This window comes from Orycteropus afer, unplaced genomic scaffold (assembly GCF_000298275.1).
Source record: "Orycteropus afer afer isolate SDZICR_OR568_19922 unplaced genomic scaffold, OryAfe1.0 scaffold00104, whole genome shotgun sequence".
Classification (NCBI taxonomy): Eukaryota; Metazoa; Chordata; class Mammalia; order Tubulidentata; family Orycteropodidae; genus Orycteropus; species Orycteropus afer.
In genome coordinates, this window is record NW_006921691.1 from 9,840,539 (window position 1) to 9,860,805 (window position 20,267).

At 41.0% G+C, this 20,267-nt stretch overlaps 1 protein-coding gene across 1 annotated transcript in view; it reads left to right on the forward strand.

Moving 5' to 3' along the window:
- The window catches only part of IQGAP2 (IQ motif containing GTPase activating protein 2), a 439,708-nt gene that overhangs the window by 227,388 nt on the left and 192,053 nt on the right, over positions 1 to 20,267 (forward strand). Inside the window, exon 4 of the mRNA XM_042781321.1 lies at positions 3,600 to 3,676. Coding sequence (XP_042637255.1) covers positions 3,600 to 3,676 — 77 coding nt within the window. The remainder of the gene's footprint in view (positions 1 to 3,599; positions 3,677 to 20,267) is intronic.

Consider the following 20,267-nt stretch of genomic DNA (forward strand, 5'->3'; position numbering starts at 1 on the left):
TACAGCCTTCGGTATGGATTACACTTCAACATAAAGAAAACAAAAATTCTCGCAACTGGATCAATAAGTAGCATCACAATATGTGGAGCAAGGATTGATGTTCTCAAGTTCATTTTACTTGGATTCACAATCAATGTCCATGAAGCAGTAGTCAGTAGATCAAATAACATATTGTACTAGGCAGATCTGCTGCAAAAGACCTCGTTAAAGTGTTTAAGAGCAGATGTCATTTTGAAGACTAAGGTGCCCCTGACCCAAGCCTTATTCTTTTCAGTTGTCTAATATGCATGTGAAAGCCCTGGTGGCGTAGTGCCTAAGGCATTTGACTGCTGACCAGAAGGCTGGCGGTTCAAACCCACAAGCCACTCCTCAGGAGGAAGGTTGGGCGATCTACTTCCATAGTGATATCGCTGCAGAAACCCAAGGAGGGGTTGCTATGAGTCAGATCCAACTCCACGGCAGTGTGTTGTTGTGTTGTTTAATATTCACGTTAAAACTGGTCAATGACTGAGGAAGACTTAAGAAAATTTGATGCATTTGAATTGTGGTTTTAGAGAAAAATACTAAAAATACCGTGGACTGCCAGAAGAATAAACAAATCTTTCTTGGAAGAGGTACAGCCAGAATACTCCTTAGAAGTGAGAATGTGGCCAGACTTCATCTTGCCTACTTTGGTCATGTTATCAGAAAGGACAAGTTCCTGGAGAAGGATATGCTTCGTAAATTAGAGGGTCATTGAAAAAGGGGAAGTCCATCAATGAAATGCATTGACACAGTGACTGCAGTGATGGGTTCAAGCATAGCAACAAATATGAGGATGGTGCAGGACCAGGCAGAGTTTTGTTCTTTTGTACATAGGGTCACTATGAGTTGGTACTAACTCTGCATCACCTAATATCAACTCTGTCCAGTTTAACCCCATGAATAGGTTTGTGTAACCACCACCACAATCAATATATAGTACTATGTCATCTCATGGAGGAAATTCCTTGTGCTTCTCCTTTTTATAAAGAAGCCCAGGTGGCACTACAGGAGCCTAGGGGCACAGTGGTTAAAGCGCTTGGCCACTAACCTAAGGGTCAGTGATTTGAACCTACAGAGAAAGATGCAGCAATCTGCTTCCATAAAGATTTACCGCCTTGGAAACCCTATGTGGCATTTCTACTCTGATCTGTAGACTTGCTATGAGTCAGAATCATCTTGATGGCAGTAGGTTTGGTTTGGTGGCACATCGATTAAGTGCTTGACTGCTAACAGAAAGTCTGGTATTTCAAACCCACTAACAGTTCTGCAGGGAGCTCTGGTGGTGTAGTGCCTAAGGCATTTGACTGTTAACCAGAAGTTTGGTGGTTCAAACCCACTAGCCACTCCACAGAAGAAAGACTGGGCAATCTACATCTGTAAAGATTTACTGCCTCGGATACCCAAAGAGGTTGCTATGAGTCGGAATCGACTTGATGGCAGTGAGTTTGGTTTTGGTTCAGCAGTTCTGCAGGACAAAGACCTGATCTTCTGCTTACATAAAAATTATAGGCAAGAAAGCGGTCATCTAGATGCAATGATGGGTCTCTTCTTATCCAGAGCAAAGAAAGATGAAGAAAACCAAAGACATGTGGAAACAGTCCAAGGGAACTGGTAGACCATGTTATCCTCAGCCAAATGACCAGGAGACCACAAGAACTAGATGGTGCCCAGTTACCACTGCCAACCACTTGGAGGGACACGTGTAGGAGATCCTGGGTAGAATGGGAGAACAATGTGGAACAAAAGTCAAAATTATTTTAAAAAGGAAAAAAAGAAGAAGAAGACCAGGCTTGCTGGTCAGGTAGAGCCTGGTGAAACCCCTGAGACTATGGTCCCTAGCTGCTCTTGAGGTCTGGAATTGAACCCCTGTGGCTTCCAGTCAAAGAAAAGACTGGCAATACGGGCTGAGCATTTACATCAGGTAGATCCATTCCTTGGACAGATCAATCATAGGAGAATAGAAGGGCTATATATGCACAGGGAGACAGATAGGGGTTCAGGAGTGCATGAGAGGGAAGGGCACAGGGAAGAAGTAACTATGGAAAGTTGGGAAGAGAGCTGTTACATTGTGGGAAATTGCAGTCAGTGTCATGAGACAAAGTGTATATGAACTACCGTATGGAAAAAGAAATTGCTTTGTAAACTTTCACCCAAATCACAATAAAAATTAAAAAAAGAAAAAGATTATAGGCAAGAAAACCCAATGGGGGAATTCAGCTTTGTCACATGTGTAGTGGTTAGGGTTATGTGTCAACTTGGCTGGGCCTGGTTTTGAGTGGCTGGGCAGCTGGATATTGTATTCCTCAAAATCAGGTAATCAACTCCATGGTGGAATCTACTGTGAGCAGCTGAAGAGCAGCTGAATAGCTGCCTTAGGGATGTGGTCTGCTCCCAGTATATAAGGAGAAGCTTTAGGAATGGTCTGTAGTTTTTGGCACACTTGAGTCCTGCATGTAGCCTGCCATGGGGTCTACCCATCTTGGGACTCTTAATGGACTTGAATCAATGGCGTGCCATACAGTTTGGTAATATCTGGACTGTGCCTTTTTATTTGTCAGCCTCAGCAGCCAGCAGCTGCCTGAGTGAAGAAAGCCTCCAGCTTCAGTGGGGCTGGAGCAAGAGGCCAAGCTGAAACCCAACATTGAGGGGCTTTCCCCCAGCCCCTAGAGCCTGACACTGTGAATTCAGACTTCTAGCCTCCAAAACTGTAAGAGAATAAAATGTTTGTTAAAGCCTTCCACCTGTGGTATTTTCTGTTAGAGTAGCATGAAGTAACCAAAGCAATGTGAGGTCACTACGAGTTGAAATCCACTCTGGAGCACCTAACAACTCCTTTACTGGCATATCTCATTTTATTGTACTTTGCAGATAAAGCCAAAAACCAAACTCACTGCCATTGAGTCGAATCCAACTCACGGCGACCCCTCCGAGGTGGTGTCTCTATGGGAAGTAGATTGCCCATAGTGCTTCCCCCCCACCCCAACAAATTGATGGTCTGTGGCAACCCTGAATCAAATCTGCTGGTCCTGTCTCTGCTACATTTTGGTAATTCTCACAATATTTCAAACATTTTCATGATGCTATTGCATACTTAATAGACTATAAATCAAACCAAACTCACTGCCTTTGAGTAGGATCTGACTCATAATGACCCCTCCTTGGGTTTCCGAAGCAGTATCACTAAGGAAGTAGATTGCCCAAGCTTCCTTCCAAGAAGTGGCTGGTGGGTGTGAACTGCCATCCTTCTGGTTAGCAGTCGAATGCCTTAGGCACTACACCACCACTTTTATAAGCACTGGGAAACCAAAAAATTTGTGTGAATCTCTTTATTGCGATACTTGCTTTACTGTGGTGGTTGGCTCTGAAATCACAACATTTCAGAGTCATGCCTGTATGTGGACTCTTCTCCCCTACCCTTGCTCCCTGGCAACTGTTCATCTGTTCTCCATCTCTATAGTTTATACATTTAAATGAATATAGAATAGAAAAGATAATCATAGTAGGATTATTTGCAGGAGTTAAAATAATTGTGAAAAGCAAACCATAATAAACTCATCGTTTCTTTTGTTTTACAGATATTTTATCCAGAAACCACAGATGTCTATGATCGGAAAAACATACCAAGAATGATATATTGCATTCATGCTCTGAGGTAGGAGAAAAGTACAACTAAAAGACTCTCTAGGAGGTAGACTAAAATCAAAATACAATTTTAATTGTAAAATGGAGATCTCAAGTTACTTTAATAATCTGAAGAATTTTTTATTAGACTGAGTTCTTTTGAAATTTTTTGATACAACTATTAAAAAATAATTGCCACATAAAAACAATCCTTGAACTTGAAAAATATTTTTATGGGTTTTTTAACCTAATTCAAAACTAGGAAATCAATGAAAGGGCTTTAAGTATAATAAGGAAAGAATTTAAGTAGAAAGAGCTAGGAATTCAATAGTGATGAGCTACCATATTCTTGAGTTATAATCTGATTTACAAATATAGCTGAAATGTATCAAGTGAACAGCTTTAGTAGTTTTTATCCAATAGTCATCATTTTGGCTCTGCTTTTTTTTTTTTTTTTAATTGTGATTTGGGTGAAAGTTTACAGAGCAAATTCACTTTCCATACAGCAGTTCACATAAACTTTGTCTCATGACATTGATTACAATTTACCACAATGCAACAGCTCCCCTCTTACTTCCTCCCCATAGTTACCTCTCTCTATGTCCTTTCCTCCATGCACTCCTGCCCCCTTCTATTCTCCCATGATTGTTCTCTCCAAGGAGTGTATCTACCTAGTGTAAATGTTCACCTGTCTTTTGTTTGGCCAGAAGCCATAGGAGTGGATTCAATTCCAGATCTGAGGGCAGCTAGGGACCATACATAGTCTCAGTGGTTCCATCAGGCTCTATCAGACCAGCAAACCTGGTCCCTTTTTTTTTCCCCCCAAATGATTTTGAGTTTTGCTCCACATTGTTCTCCCAGTCTATCCAGGATCCTCCTACATAGATCCCCCTCCTAGTGGTTGAGAATGGTAGCTGGGCACCATCTAGTTCTTCTGGTCTTATATAGGCTGAGGATCGCATGGTGTACCAGTTGCTTGGACTAATTGTTTTCATGAATCTTTGATTTTCTTCATTTTTCTTTGCTCTGGACAAGGAGAGATCTGTTGTTGCATCTAGATGGCTGCTTGCAAGCTTTTAAGATCCTAGTCATTACTCCCCAAAGTAGGAGGTGGAACAATGATTTAAGTAGTAATGTTATGCCAATTGAGCTTGATGTCCCCTATGACTGTGGTCCCATTGCCTCTGCTATTTCTTAAAGATTAAGAAAATAGAGTGTAATGATGGTTGGATATGGGTTCTTTTGATTATTTGTTCAATAGAAGTTATATCCTAAAGATAAAATGCAGAAGTTGCTTTAAATTAGTTGAATCAAGACACATTTATTGTTTAAAAGAAATTGTTGGATAAGAATGGAATTTTTGAAAATGTCAAAATTCTACCAGTTCACAGATTTTTTTTTTTATATTATTGACCCAGAACTATACAATTTTTAGATGGTAATAAAGCATTCTAAAAGTATAGTTTGTAGCTGTTGTCTTTTGGGCACATGGGTAATGCTTAGAAGACTTCATATCTAATTAACTTTTAAATTACTTTTAGAACATCTGTCTTGTGTTTATATCACTAGTAGTCATTTTCCTGGCAGATTCCTTTGCCTAGAGGTTTATATTAACGTCTTCCTGGCTCTTTTCCTTTCCAAAGGAAAAGGTTTCTATAATAATTCATTGCAATACAGTCTTCTAGAGAAAAATTTGAGTTATGTCATATAATTTGACTTTTTCCCCTAGTCAGTACTTAGGAGATTACTTTGGCAAATGACAGTTGCTAGAAATGTAGACCAAATGTGGTTGTCTTACTATGATTTTGTTTCAAATTCCAATAATTTAGAACAACTGAGGGGGGAAAATCCCTCTATGCCCGTGTGGAGGAGCTCTGTTAGTGTGGTGCCTGAGGCACTTGAATGCTAACCAGAAGGCTGGTGGTTCAAACACAACAGCCACTCCTTGGAAGGAAGGTTGAGCTATCTACTTCTGTAGTGATACCGCCTCAGAAACCCAAAGAGGGGTTGCTGTGAGTCGGGTTTGACTCAGTGGCACACAACAACGACATGCCTATGTGGTAGTTCAGTTTGTGTGTCAACTTCGCTGGGCTTGGTTGAGTGGCTGGGTAGCTGGAAGTCGTATTCCCCATGAAGAGACTGGTAATCAACTCCATGGTGGAATCTACTGTGAGCAGCTGAGTAGCTAGCTGCCTTAGGCAATGTAGTCTGCTTCCTGTATTTTAGCAGAAGCCTTGGGGAATGGTCTTTAGGTTATGCATGCTTGGACCCATGGCCAGTGTTCCATTATGTTGGGAAAGACACGTTTGGAAGCTGGGGACAGGATCCTTTAATAAGTACAGTGCATATAGCCCTGTCGTTGTTCAGAAGCCTGCCATGCTCTGCTGACCTTGGGACTTAAAATGGACTTGAATTAATGGCCTACCATGTGGTTTGGTAACATCAGGACTAACCTTGGACTTGTTAGCCTCAGCAACCAGTAGCTGCCTGAGTGAACAAAAGCCTCTAGCTTCAGTGGGCCAGGAACAAGAGGCAGAGCTGAAGCCCAAGGTCGAGGGGTTTTCACACAGCCCCTAGAGCCTGGCACTTTGAACTCAGACTTATAGCCTCCAAACTGTAAGAGAATAAACTCCTGTTTGTTAAGGCCATCCCATTTGTGGCATATTCTTGTCAGAGAGGTACTAGGTAACCAGAACAGCCTGCCTCCTCGTCTATGGCAAGAGTGTCATTATGCCAGCAGGTTTTTGAAAAGCTACTTGTGCAAAAGTGCGTCTTCTGGGGAATATTTTTAAATGTGTTACCCAACGTTCTCTTTTGTAAGGGGTCAAAATTATCCCTTAATGCTATAGTTAGTACCATATTTGTGACCTGCTAAGCCACCTCTCATTAGTTAGTTAATATCATCATCATAGCCATGTCTCCATAGTGCTTATGAGGTGTCTTCTATAAGCTTAAATTTATTTCCTGAAGTAGACACCTGGGACATTAATGTTAAACAGCTTATATAAAAACGGTGTGCTAATACGTTCCTTTCTGCTGAAGTCACTGTTACAAAGAAGTGATACAGACCTTCACCAAGATGTACAAATGTATGTTTTAACTTGGCTTGAACGGCTTGGTAAGCAATGAAAAAGCAATTTCTTCTTTAAAATTGTCGCTTGGTGTGATATTCTCTGAAGCTGTTTTTTCTGTTATTCAGTTAACTCCCTATACAAGTCTTCATAACTTTTACTCATCCTGGAGCAGACTCCTTTTGTTCTTGTTGTTATTAGGTGCCATCAGTCACCTCTGATTCACAGCAACCCCATGTGCAACAAGATGGAACACTATCTGATCCCACACTATCCTCACAATCCTTACTGTGCTTGAGCCCATCATTGCAGCCACTGTGTCAATCCATCTCCTTGAAGGTCTTCCCCTTTTTCGCTGACCCTCCCCTTTACTAAGCGTGATATCTTTCTCTAGGGACTGGTGCCTTCTGACAACATGACTGAAGTAGATGTGATGAAGTCTCACCATTCTCACTTCTAAGGAGCATTCCAGTTGCACATCTTCCAGGACAGATTTGTTCGTTCTTCTGGCAATCCATGGTGTTTTCAGTATTCTTTGCCAGTACCACAACGCACAGGCATCAACTGTTCTTCAGTCTTCCTTATTCACTGTCCAGCTCTCACATGCATGAGGCAGTGGGAAATACCATGGCTTGGGTTAGACATACCTTGGTTTTCAAAGTGGCTTCTTTGCTCTTCAACACTTTAAAGAGGTCTTTTGCAGCAGATTTGCTCAGTGCAGTATGATGTCCGATTTCTTGACTGTTGCTTCCATGGGCATTGACTGTGGATCCAAGTAAAATGAAATCCCTGACATCAGTCTTTTTGCCATTTATTGTGATGTTGCTTATTGGTCTAGTTGTGGGGCTTTTAGGGGTTTTTTGAGAACCCAGAGGGTCATGTGATTCACCAGATCTGATCTTAAGCATGGCTTTTTCTCTTAGAAAGCAGTATTTACTGAGTAAACAGTATCCTAGAAGACTCCCCTTCCCTTTTCCCTGTTCGAAACTTATTGCATGGCTGCATGTCTGTATGGAGCTGGGAAGTCCCAGTGTAAAAAAGAAACAAAAAAACTTGACGCCACCTTGTCGAATCTGATTCATAACAACTCCTTCTTGGGTTTTTGAGGCAGTATCACTACAGAAATAGATTGCCCAACCATCTTTCTGAGGGGTGGCTGGTGGGTTTGAACCACCAGCCTTCTGGTTAGCAGTCAGATGTCTCAGGCAATACACCACCAGAGCTCCTACTTCTTGAACTGCTTTTTTTTCTGTGAAAACCTTTTCCTGCTGGGATGTAGAACGCAGCCATTCACAGAAATGAGGCCAGTGTTCCATTATGTTGGGAAAGACACGTTTGGAAGCTGGGGACAGGATCCTTTAATAAGTACAGTGCCCTTACTGCATAGTTAGAAGTGATGCTGGAAATGAACAAACATGTTTTTAGCCATTATATACTGGCTGCAAAAACAGCAACATTGCTGGTGTGGAAAGTTGTCATTACCTGATAGAGAATTAAGCAGGTCAGATGTTCTGATGATAGCCCAGAAGCCGGGAGGGAAGGTCCTCCAAGTAGTTAAGCTTACTTTGCACAACATTCTTCCAGCCCCAGCCTGTGGGCCTAACTGATCCACGGAATTCACTTTAGCCTCTGACCTTGACCCGGCAAACGTGTCTTCTGTGCTTTGTCTTCTTGACTGGATTTAACTACCTGATTAAGATCCCTTGGGTCTTACTTACTTTCTGCCCTTACTTCCTGTTTGTATCTGCATTTTCCCTGCCTGCCCCTCACCTTTTTGTCTTATTTCTGATCCCATTCTTGTTGCCTGATGCTGATTGCTCCATTTGTCAGTTAGTTGATTTGCTCAAGCTCAGACTCCAATTTAGACTCCAATTAATGTCACCACAGCAGCCCCACAAGAAATTCTCAAGCTTTACCTAATGTAGACAGATTCACCTTTAGGATGAGTGGCCTCATTCTTTTTCAAAGAAATGTGTATCTTTCTTTTTACTTTATTAAAAAATGTGATTATATACTTATTGTGGAAGACATTGGAAAATTCAGAAAGAATGTCAGAGGGAAAACTAAAGCACCTACTATTTCTATGTCAAGTGAAAACCACTATTACTATTTTGATATCTTTGGACTTAATATGACATATTTTCCATCTGTGACTTTATTCAGAATGTTAGAAAGCCTGTGCAATAAAAAGGAACCAGTTCAAGAAGTGAGAGAGTCTTGCTAACTAGATACTACTACTGATTCTTTAAACAAGTGTCTGGAGGCCTTTTATGCATGGAGAGCATTTGTTACATTGTATTAAGTGTTTATAATAAGCAATATTAAAACAATTCTTAAATATTTAAATACTATTTATAAAGTTGAATTCCCTCAATTCAATTTAGTAGAACTATTTTTTCTGTACACTTCAAAGTCTTAATTGAACCTATGCTAAACAATCCACACACTACAGGCTTCACTCATTCTTCATGATTTATACACTAATTTTGACTTATCCTAGAGTTATAATAATATTATTTTAACACCTTCCTAGAGTTAATGTGCTTTACCAGCACCAGAAGCAAACACATGCCCCTTCAAATTTGCCATGGTTACAGATCTGGTTTTTGACTATAGTCGATTGACAGTCAGAACTTAATGGCACTCAACTGGTTTGGTTTCTTGCCCTAATATGATTCCAACCCCAGTCACCAGGCATCAGGCTGAGTTTTCTTTGTAGGGTTGATATTACTTGTTAAATCAATGAAAATGTTTTTAAGTACATGGCTTTCAGGTAAGTTTTTATTTATAATGAGTCTCTCTCTACCCATCTACCCACCCCCATCACCCTGAAATGATTTAATTCCAAAGTCTTGCTTGACCTGTGTTACATAACCAATTTTCCTGTCATAATGATACATTGGTTGGATCAGTTAGCATTATTAAGAGCTTATGTATGCCTTTTAATATTTTCTTGAAATTCATTGGGCTATCTAGGGGTTTCCATCTTGCAGGAGAAGAGGGATTAGCTCCACATGGAGCTCTGTAGGCCATTTATCTGATTGATCACCAGGGATGTGTTTCTGGGCCTTCCCTCTGCTTGATTATTGAGTGTGACCATCAGGGTTAGGCCCTTTTCACCTGATTATTTTTGTGCCCACCTGTGCTTCTCAGGACGTCTTATGTTGGGACACTTCCCTTGTTCTCTCTCACTATTTGACTTCCTCGGAGTTCTGGTCTTTTTTCTTTCCTGTCGTATATGCACAGGAAGTGCATGTCTCTACTCTATAAATAGTGCCCATGTTTTAATAACACTCTTAACTTCTTAAATAACAATAATTCTACATGTCTACTTTTATGTAGTACACTCTTTCTATACTTCATACTGTTTTCTTTTTATTATTGTTGGACCATCTTGCCTTTCACAGACTCCCAAGATGAGTATCTTCCTTTTTAATGGATCAGATGGTTTCAGTGTGGTCAGTGGGAGCCCTTTCCGGCTAGCTCTTCTGTGCTTGTAGCACTGTCCGGACATTCTTTAAACTATCCTTGCTTGGTCATCACAGCAGGATGTTCCACACCTATCCTGAGCATCCTTGCTTTAAAACATGCTATCACTAGTATTTAAGCGGAATCTTTTTAAAGGCAGGCGTTCACACTGATTTTTCCAGTTTAATATATTTGGGTTCTGGATTTCCCTTTTCTTAACTGTATAAGATTAATTTGACCATTAAGAGTCTATTACACTGCCAATCAGAAATCCCTGTTTGTGCATGTGGTTAATGTGCTCAGTTGCTAACTAAAAGGTTGCAGCATCAAATCCACCCAAAGCACCTCAGACGAAAGGCCTGGCTATCCGGTTTTGAAAAAATCAGCTACTGGAAACCCTATGGAGCACAGTTCTACTCTGACACACGAGTCACCATGAGATGGAATCAGCTCCACCTCAGTGGGTTACATTGTAATCACAAGCTGAAAGTATGTCTACCTTTCCTCTTTGTAAGGGCTGTTCCTGTTACAGATAATGTAGCTACATGAAGGATGCCCTGCCTTAGCAGTCATGTTTCCAAATGCAGTGCAATCTTGAAATGGCACACATTTGGGGCTTACATTTGTGAAAATGGCTGCGGCAGAAGGACTTCTCGACAGCTCTTTTAAGTACATTGACTGCTTTGTGGAGAAGAGCTCCTCCTACCTAACCCTCCCACAGTCAAGTGGCTGCTTTGCTTGTCAAGTTGCCTTTGAACCTGTTCTGCCAGGTTTTAGTGCATTACTTTCCCCCCTCTTACATTCTATTCTCTTAAAATCTTTTTTCCTTCCTGAGAAACCAGTTGACTCTTGACACCTTATTGAGATTGTATCTCTGACAGATAACATATTTACATTTATAAATAAGCCTTCTAGAAATAACTTCCTTAACCCAGTGGACAGCCTCTGTCTAATCCTGTGTTCTCAGGAGTAATATCAGGAGATAGAGGTGTTTGGGATTAAGGTAAGGAAGACAGTTGTACCTTTCCATATCTTTCAGATCACTCCTTTTGCAAAATTCTTCTCACTCTCTGCACAGTCCTCTCCCCCATCTGTTTTAGTATTATAGCTATATCTTTCTGTCCACAAGATTCTAAGCTCTTTGAGAATGTGAATCATGTCTTGTTGCCTAACACAGCACATACACCATTGCTTCTAACCTGAAGCTTCTGGAGTTTGTATTTTTCACTTTCAAGAGGCTTAACTGGACTAAATTCCCCATGGTAAGGCTACCTCAGGATTCCCTTGGCTTTTGACTGAAAATTAAGTACAGAACATTGGATTTTTACATGAGACTGCTGGTGCTATGTGTGATCTGGCATGGAAAAATAATGCGATTTAGTAGATAAAACCATTTCAAAAATGGGAGTCAATGAGGAAAAATAATAAAAGAGTCTTAGTGCTGGAAAAAGTAAGGAAACCACAATAGTAGGTTTGCAATAAATGTTTCTATACAAAGCACACATTCATTTGACAAAGGTTAAGGATAATAGAAATAATAACAAAAGCTAATGCTTACTGAGCTTTTAACTGTATGCCTGGCACTGTTCAAAGTACAGTGCAGGTATTATTTCATTTAATACTTACAACATACCTAAATAAGTAGTTACTATTCCTCGGAAACCCAAGGAGGGGTCGCTATGAGTCGGGGCCGACTCAATGGCAAACAACAACAACAACAATTCACACTTTATAACCAAGGCACAGAGAGGTTCCTCAAGGTCACACAGCTAGTAAATGGTAGAGTTGGAATTCAAACACCAGACTGTATGACACCAGAACCTGTACTATTAACAACTCAACCAGCCATATGCTTCAAAAGGGAGTCAAGTATTTCCCTACTAGTAATTGCCATGAGTCAGAATCAACTCAAAAGCAACTAACAGCAACAACAACAAGGAAAGTCAAAATGGAGAGGGGCAATAGTGGGTCAGTGGTAGAATTCTCACCTTCTAATCAGGAGACCTGATTCAACTGCAGACCAATGTACTTCACGCACAGCCACTACTCAGCTGTCAGGGGAGGCTCGCATGTTGCTATGATGCTGAACAGGTTTCAGCAGAGCTTCCAGACTAAGACAGACTAGGAAGAAAGACGTGGTAATCTATTACAAAATCCAGCCGGTGTGAAAACCCTGTGAATCACAATGGCTTGATCTTCAGCCAGTCATGGGGATGGCACAGGACTGGGCAGCATTTTATTCCATTGTGAATGGAGTTGCCATGAATTTGGGCCCAACTTGACGGCAGCTAACAATGACATCAGACTCAAACTTCAACACAGGGCTCTAAGCTGTTATATTAAAAAAAAAAAAAAAAAAAACCAAACCTGCCATCAAGTTGCTTCCGATTCACAGTGACCCTTTAGAACAGAGTAGAACTGCCCCATAGGATTTCTAAGGCTGTAAATCCTTATGGAAGCAGACTGCCTCGTTTTTCAACCATGGAACGGCTGGTGGGTTTGAACCACTGACCTTTTGGTTAGCAGCCAATGCTTTAACCACTATGCCAGCAGAGCTCCTTGCTGTTATATTTAGGATGTCTAAAATGAAGAATCATGGAACTTTAGAACTGGAAGGACCTTGGGAAGTTATTTTAGTCCAGATCGTTCATTTCACAGATGAGGGACTGAAACTCAGATTCTGTGACAGTGCCAGGCCGATCAAGGCTCTGATTCTGGTCTAGTGGTCTTCCTGGTGTGCCATGAGGTTTTGGTTCATAAACATTCATCCCATACACTATGGCATAGAATGAACTGTGCATGCTGTGATCCAGAAAAGCTGAAATAAATTCAACTCCTCCTGTTGAAATTTGCATTTCGTTATTATAGCACATTTTAATGTGTGTACTGAAATTAGTAGAAAAATCCATATTAGTTTTCTTTTTTAAAAAACTCACTTTATTGCTTTGTGGACTATAACTAATAGGACTTTTACAAACAGGAACATAAAGGGTTTATCCTCAGGGCAGGCCTCCCTCAATAGCATAAGGGTGCTATACCTTTTGGTGTGATAAGAGGCTTGCTACTTCACACAAAGTGCTTTCTTATACATGGGAAGCGATGATGACATTAATTTCACAGCTTCCTTGGGAATGCTCTCAGCCCTTCGTGTTGGCTCATAGGCCCTAAGAAGTGCTTACTACATTCAGTCTACAAGGGATTGATATTTTTATATTGAACACTTTTTTATAATAAAGATTAAGACTCTGGATTTGCCTATGTACTTCAGGTACTGAATGGTGTCATTCAAATTTAAATACTTAGAAAGGAGTAGGTTGCTGTTGCTAATTTTTTTCAGTTACGGGAATACTGGATAAATATGGTTTCCTAGGGAGCTCTGGTGGCGTAGTGCCTAAGGCATTTGACTGCTAACCAGAAGGCTGATGGTTCAAACCCACCAGCCACTCCTTGGAAGGAAGATTGGCCAATCTGCTTCCACAGTGATACTGCCTTGAAAACCCAAGGAGGGGTCGCTATGAGTCGGATCCGACTAGAGGGCAATGAGTCTGGTTTTTTGGTTTGGTAAACATATGGAGTCCCTGGGTGATGCAAAGGGTTAATGCTGTCCAAAATGCTGATAGTTTGAGTCCATCCAGAGGTACCTTGGAAGAAAGGCCTGGCAACTAACTTCGGACAAATGAGGGAGCACAAATCTATTCTGACAGCTATGGGGTCACCACGAGTCAGAGTAGAGTCGATGGCAGTGGATACGGATAGTAAACATTTACCCTTTTTGAATAATCTGCTTGTAAGCACCACCCACAAAGAGATTGGATATAAAACGCTCACACTTTGAAAAGTGACCTTTTTAAAGCTAGTAGTTTAAACATCAACAGAAGCTATAAATACTGAAAATTGAAGCCAAATAGAAAATATACACTAAATTTTTTTTTTAAATTTGATTAAAAAAAATTGTATGTTGTTGTTGTTGTGTTTGCCATCTATTCAGATCTGACTCATAGTGACCCCTCCTTGGGTTTCCTGGGCAGTATCACTGAGGAAGTGATTGGCCAACAGTGAAATTCCTCCCTGATCCGTGTTGGTCTAAGTGAATCTCTGACTTAAATGTAAAAGTAGATGCTTGACTGAAGGACAGCTGGTCTCCCAGTTCAAAATGGTGACCTCTCAGCTCCACCTTGTGGTAGCTTTCAGTTAAGCCAGGATGTTTGCTGTTATGAGATTTATGTTAATATTACAGTGCACAGGGGAGAAATAAAAAGTATAATTAGAAATAGACATTTGATTTCTTTAGTACTGAAGGACGAAAATTAAAAACTTTTGTTTAGTATAGAAGTTTTCAGTTCATGTTACAGACAAACCTATGTCTGTGGCAGCCTAAATACCTTTATTTTATGCTGGAATCCCTGAGATTTTGGTCCTTTGGTAGCATAGTGACTATGGCACTTGGCTGCTAACCAGAAGGCTGGCGGTTCAAATCCACCAGCCACTCCTCGGAAGGAAGATGGGGCAATCTACTTCCGTAGTGATACTGCCTCGGAAATCCAAGGAGGGGTCGCTATGAGTCGAGTCCGACTTGACGGCAAACAACAACAAGTCACCCTTCAAGCCTGGAATTGAACTCGCCCCACGGCTCAATTTTCAACCAAGGAATAGGCCTATATAGTGAAGAATAACAGAAGAGGGGTACACACTTTTTAAAACAATCAGCCACACAAGGTCAAAAGAACAGCTTTTGCCCAGTGATAAAGCTCAGACTCAACGGCACATAACAACAACAACAACAAAGCTCAGAAGGCAGGAAGGGATAGGAAAGAAGGACAGATGGAAACGGAAAACAGGGTGGAAGTGGGAAGAATGCTATTGCATTGTGGGGATTGCAGTGAATATGACAAAACAAAACACATATGAATTGTTGAAAGGAAGAGCAGTTTGCTCTGTAAACTTTTACTCAAATCACAATAAAAAGTTATTTAAAAAAAATTAAAAAGAAACTTTATTTTAGGGACAGCATTGTAGAGAAAAATATTTTTATATATTAGTTTTTTCATAACGAGCTCCAGTGGTGTAGTGCCTAAGGCATTTGACTGCTACCAGAAGGCTGGCAGTTCAAACCCACCAGCCAGTCCTCAGAAGGAAGGCTGGGCAATCTACTTCCATAGTGATACCACCTCGGAAACCCAAGGAGGGGGTCGCTATGAATTGGATCTGACTCGACGCTAGTGAGTTAGTCTTTTCATAAATAGTAAATACATGAATGAATGAATAAAGAAAGGAGATGGTACTATGAAAACAGCTGCACCAAGATAATCAATTGAGCACAGCTGTCTTACTCACTTTCCAAAAATGCTATGAAGTTACAAAAGCGATAACTTTTTCAGAGAATTTACAATAAGAAAGAATGCCATCCTCTGATTAGAAAATGGAGCAACCCCTGACAAAGTAACAGATGGGGTGGGATTGACTGAAAAACAAGACTGGAGATGGCCATAGCCCTCCAAAATACTGGTGATTCCAACAGCACTTTTGAGTTGTCCTGGGGTTTGCTTCAAGCAAAGAGAGAGCACTGAGGAAGGAAAGCTTCAAAGCCAGTGTTTTGGTTACCTCTAGTGCCGCTCTAACAGAAGATACCACAAGTGGGTGGCTGGCTTTAACAAAGATTTATTTTCTTAAAGAGGTTTTGGAGGCTAGAAGCCTGAGTTCAAAGTACCATGCTCCAGGGGCTGCATTAAGGCCCCTCGACCTTGGACTTCAGCTCTGCTTCTTGTTCCAGCCCACTGGAGCTAGAGGTGTCTCTTCACTCAGGCAGCTGCTGGCTGCTGAAGCTGACAAACCCAAGGTCAACAAATAAAATGGCACCGTCCCAATATTACCAAACAACATGGCAGGCCACTAGTTCAAGTCCAGAGATAGACCCAAGATCAGCAGGACACATAGCAGCTGCTGAATGAAGACCTGGCCGCATGCAGGGTCCAAGCATGCCAAAAGCCTCTGAGACCTTTCTCAAGTCTTCTCCTTATATACTGGAAGCAGACCACATCCCTAAGGCAGCTACTTAGCTGCTCACTACAGCTTCCACCATGGAGTTAATTATCAGTCTTATCGTGAAAAATAACTACATCTAGCTGCCCAGCCACTCAAAACCAGGCCCAGCTAAGTTGACACACAACTTAACTATCACAGCCAGCAATCATGGATATGTTCCTCTTGGTCCTTACCCGAAAGCAGCAAGTGTAGATGTGCCAAAGGGGCAGGGAGGCTGCATCTTCTGACCTCCTCTAACCCCACAAGAGGAAGACAGAATCACCATCAGTAACCCAAGGGCTATCCCTGTGAGGTCAGACAGGCCACTTCCCTCCAACCCTTTCACCAACCCTGATACCAGCTGTTCCTCCCACAGCACCCACCACCTCTCTGCTGGGTTTGATAATTCGCTGCAGTGGCCACACACAACTCACGGATCATGGGGTTTATTGGGGAAGCAACAGGCTACAATTCAAGTTCAGGAACACAGTCTCTCAGCCCACCATCTCTCAGCCAACAGTCTCTCATTTTCTCTCTCAGCAGCATGTGTCTCGGTATCTCTCTCAGCAGTGCGTGTCTCTCGGTTCTCTTGGTGTCTCTCTCAGCAATGCATATCTCTCACATCTCTCTCAGCAATGCATGTCTCTCACGTCTCCCAGCTGGCAGTGAGAGATTCCTTCTGCTTCCAGGAGGGCTCCTTTTGAGCCTGGCAGAGTTGCCAAATACACCAATCTCAGTATCAGAATTCTGTAAACCTGAGTGTGAACTTCCCAGTAAATTACTTTGTACTGCTCTCAACAGAAATACCTTTAACTTTTAAAGTTAAAGGTGGATAACTTTAACAATGAGGAGCTACTCAGTTGCTCACAGAAAATTCCACCACGGAGTTTACAAAGACTTATGGCTAGGAAAGCCACACTATGTAATTTATTGTACTGCAAGATGCTAGTGCCAGCCTAGCAGGCCAGCACCCAGGATGGCCAAAGACCCCAAGAAGGGTCAGGGAGCCCACAATCTAGGAAGGTAAGACTCTTGATTACCTTCTGACATCAGTCCTACCATCCCCATAGTCTCCCTAAGGCTGACTCCTGTCCTGGGGACCTATAATCAACAACATATAAATGGCAAGTCCAGCACCCCAGGATGAGCCACAAAGCAGGAAATATGCCAGATATGTGATGGAAACCAATACTATAAAAGAGGCATTAAATTCAACAAATAGAACTAGCTCCCAAGGAACAAATGAAAATATGTGCAATTGGTGATTCATTCAATTTAGCCATTTAACAAATATTTTTTGAGTACTTGTATAGAGTCCCCGGGTACTGCAAATGGTTAATGTGCTCAGCTGCTAACCACAACACTGGCAGTTCGAGTTCGTCCAGAGGTACCTCAGAAGACAATCCTGGTGATCTCCTTTCAAAAGATCACAGCCGTTGAAACCCCTACATAGCACAGTTCTACCCTGACACAAATGAGGTCACTGTGGGTCAGAATCGACTTCATGGCAACTGGCTTCTGGTTTATACACACTGAAACCAAAGATAAAATTAAGACACATGAAAAGTTGATAAAATGAGAAAAGAAACTGCTAAGACTTGCAATTATTCAAAATTATCAATGCATAATATAAAAACATGAGTCTAAAATTGTAGATTATCTCCACATAGATGGAGAAATGGAAAAATACTAGGGATGTGAATACTGATTAGCTTAGCCTTTGATTAAAAAATACAAGTTTAAAAGTATGTTAAAACTTTAGCAAGATATTAATGTAGGTAGTACACATTAAAAAGAGCTCTGGTAGTGTAGTGGTTAAAGTATTCAGCTGCTAACCAAAAGGTCAGTGGTTCAAACTCACCAGCTACTCCATGGGAAAAAGATGAGGCAGTCTGCTTCCATAAAGATTTGTAGCCTTGGAAACCCTATGGGGCAGTTCTGCTCTGTCCTGTAGTGTCACAGTGAATCAGAATTGACTCAAAGGCAGCAGGTGTGGTTTGGTTTGGTTTGGTTTGGTTTACACATTGAAGATACAGCACATTAAATACTTGAAATTAGACATAAAATTTGTCATTAGAGGTATTTTACAAATGTCTCCTGCTTAAATTTTACGGCCACAGTTTTGAAGTTTTTCTCGCTGAATTATTTTTGTAATTTACTTTGTAAAATAGTTCAGGTGTGTTTTTAATTTGGTTGTAAAATGGGAAGGGGAAATGCAATTTCCATTTATGAAAGAAATGGAAGTGATACAGTGATAAATTTTTGATCATTTATGGATCTAGTCTCATTTCTTAAATGATGGTTTGATTTTATTTTCCTGGAATTATTTTTCAGATTTATAATGCCCATCTATTTTAAGTCTTTAGTTCCTGTTACTTGAAAGGAACAAGCGAAGAGGTTGACATTTCATTTGTTCCATGTGATATAAGCTCTCTTTGAACTGGAATTATTTTCCCCTGTAATGAGCTGAGAAGTGGTTCATAAAATACTATGATTTTGAAAATGCCAGCATGGTATCTTAATGATCTAGTTTTAATTATAATGTCTTGTTTGGCATGAACCTTTGGTAGTTAAGTCTTTAGAGGCTGAGTAAACAGTTTTGTGTCCCTGCTATTCTCTAAAGACTTAGAACTTACACTAAAGAATGTATCCCATCTTTCTCTCTTTGAATTCTAAATACATAATGCCTATTTCACATTGAAGAATTTCATAGGCTAATGTTTTCCCCTATAGATAAGAAATGAATTACATGAGGATTTAGTGCTAAAAATAAAATTATTGCAAAAAAAAAAAAAATCTCACCATTTGTTCTCTGTATTTTGCCTGTGGTTCTGCAGGAAAAGAAGAGAAAACAGAAAGATAGTCTCCCCCCCAAAAAAATAAAAATATTCTTACAATTTATAAATTCATTAATAGGCATTTCCAGGAAGAAATACAAATGGTTGATACATACATGAAAAAACATTTACCCTCACAACTAGCAAAAGGTATTGCAGATTTAAATAATGCTTTTTTGTTATCAGGTTGGCAAAGTTTTAATTGATTATATTATATATTGGTGGTAGAGTGAGGCTATGCATATCAGGTTGTCATCTTAGGTTCAACTAAGTATTCAGATTCACATGACTGGCTCTCAGAAAAATAGAGAGAGTTAGGAAGCCTAGCATCAGGCATTTGCTCTTCAGTGAGGATTTTCATGACTCCACATAATAGATCACACAGCCATGTAGAAACTGTTCTCTTTGTTACCCCCATGTGAAGCTCAGGTGCTAGGAGTAAAACTCATGTTAGAAAGTGTAGGAGCCTCCCTGGTTTATAAGCCTCATGCCCCCAAAAGCCATTATCGATTATAACAAATTCACAACATAGCTTCCCATTTTCCTGCAAGTTATATGCCTGTGGTAGTTAAGGTTGTGTGTCAACTTGGTTGAGCCATGGTTTTGAGTAGCTTGGCAGCTGGGTACAGTTATTCCCCATGATGAGATAGGGTGTGGTGTAGTCAACTCCATGGTAGAATCTGCTGTGAGCAGCTAATTAGCTGCCTTCGGGGAGTGGCCTGCTTCCAGTATAAAATGGGAAGCTTTGAGGAAGGTCTGTAGCTTTTAGGCACATTTGGATAAGCCTGCCATGTTGTTGGGAACTCTGGTGGCGTAGTGCCTAAGGCATTTGACTGCTAACCAGAAGGCAAGCGGTTCAAACAAACTAGCCACTCCGTGGAAGGAAGATTGAGCAATTTTCTTTTGTAACGACGATACCACCTCAGAAACCCAAAGAGGGGTCGCTGTGAGTCAGATCTGACTGGATGGCAGTGAGTTTGGTTTTTTTTTTTTTTTTTGGTTTGCCATGTTGTCTGCCAATCTTGGAATAGTGCCATTGTACCTGTTGATCTTGAGTTCATCAGCCTCACTAGTCTGCAGCAGCGTGAGTCAGAAGCAGCCTTTAGCTTGCCCTAATGAGCCTGGAGGGAGCTCTGGTAGCATAGTGCCTAAGGCACTTGACTGCTAACCAGAAGGCTGGCGGTTCAACCCACCAGCCACTCCTCGGAAGGAAGATGGGGCAATC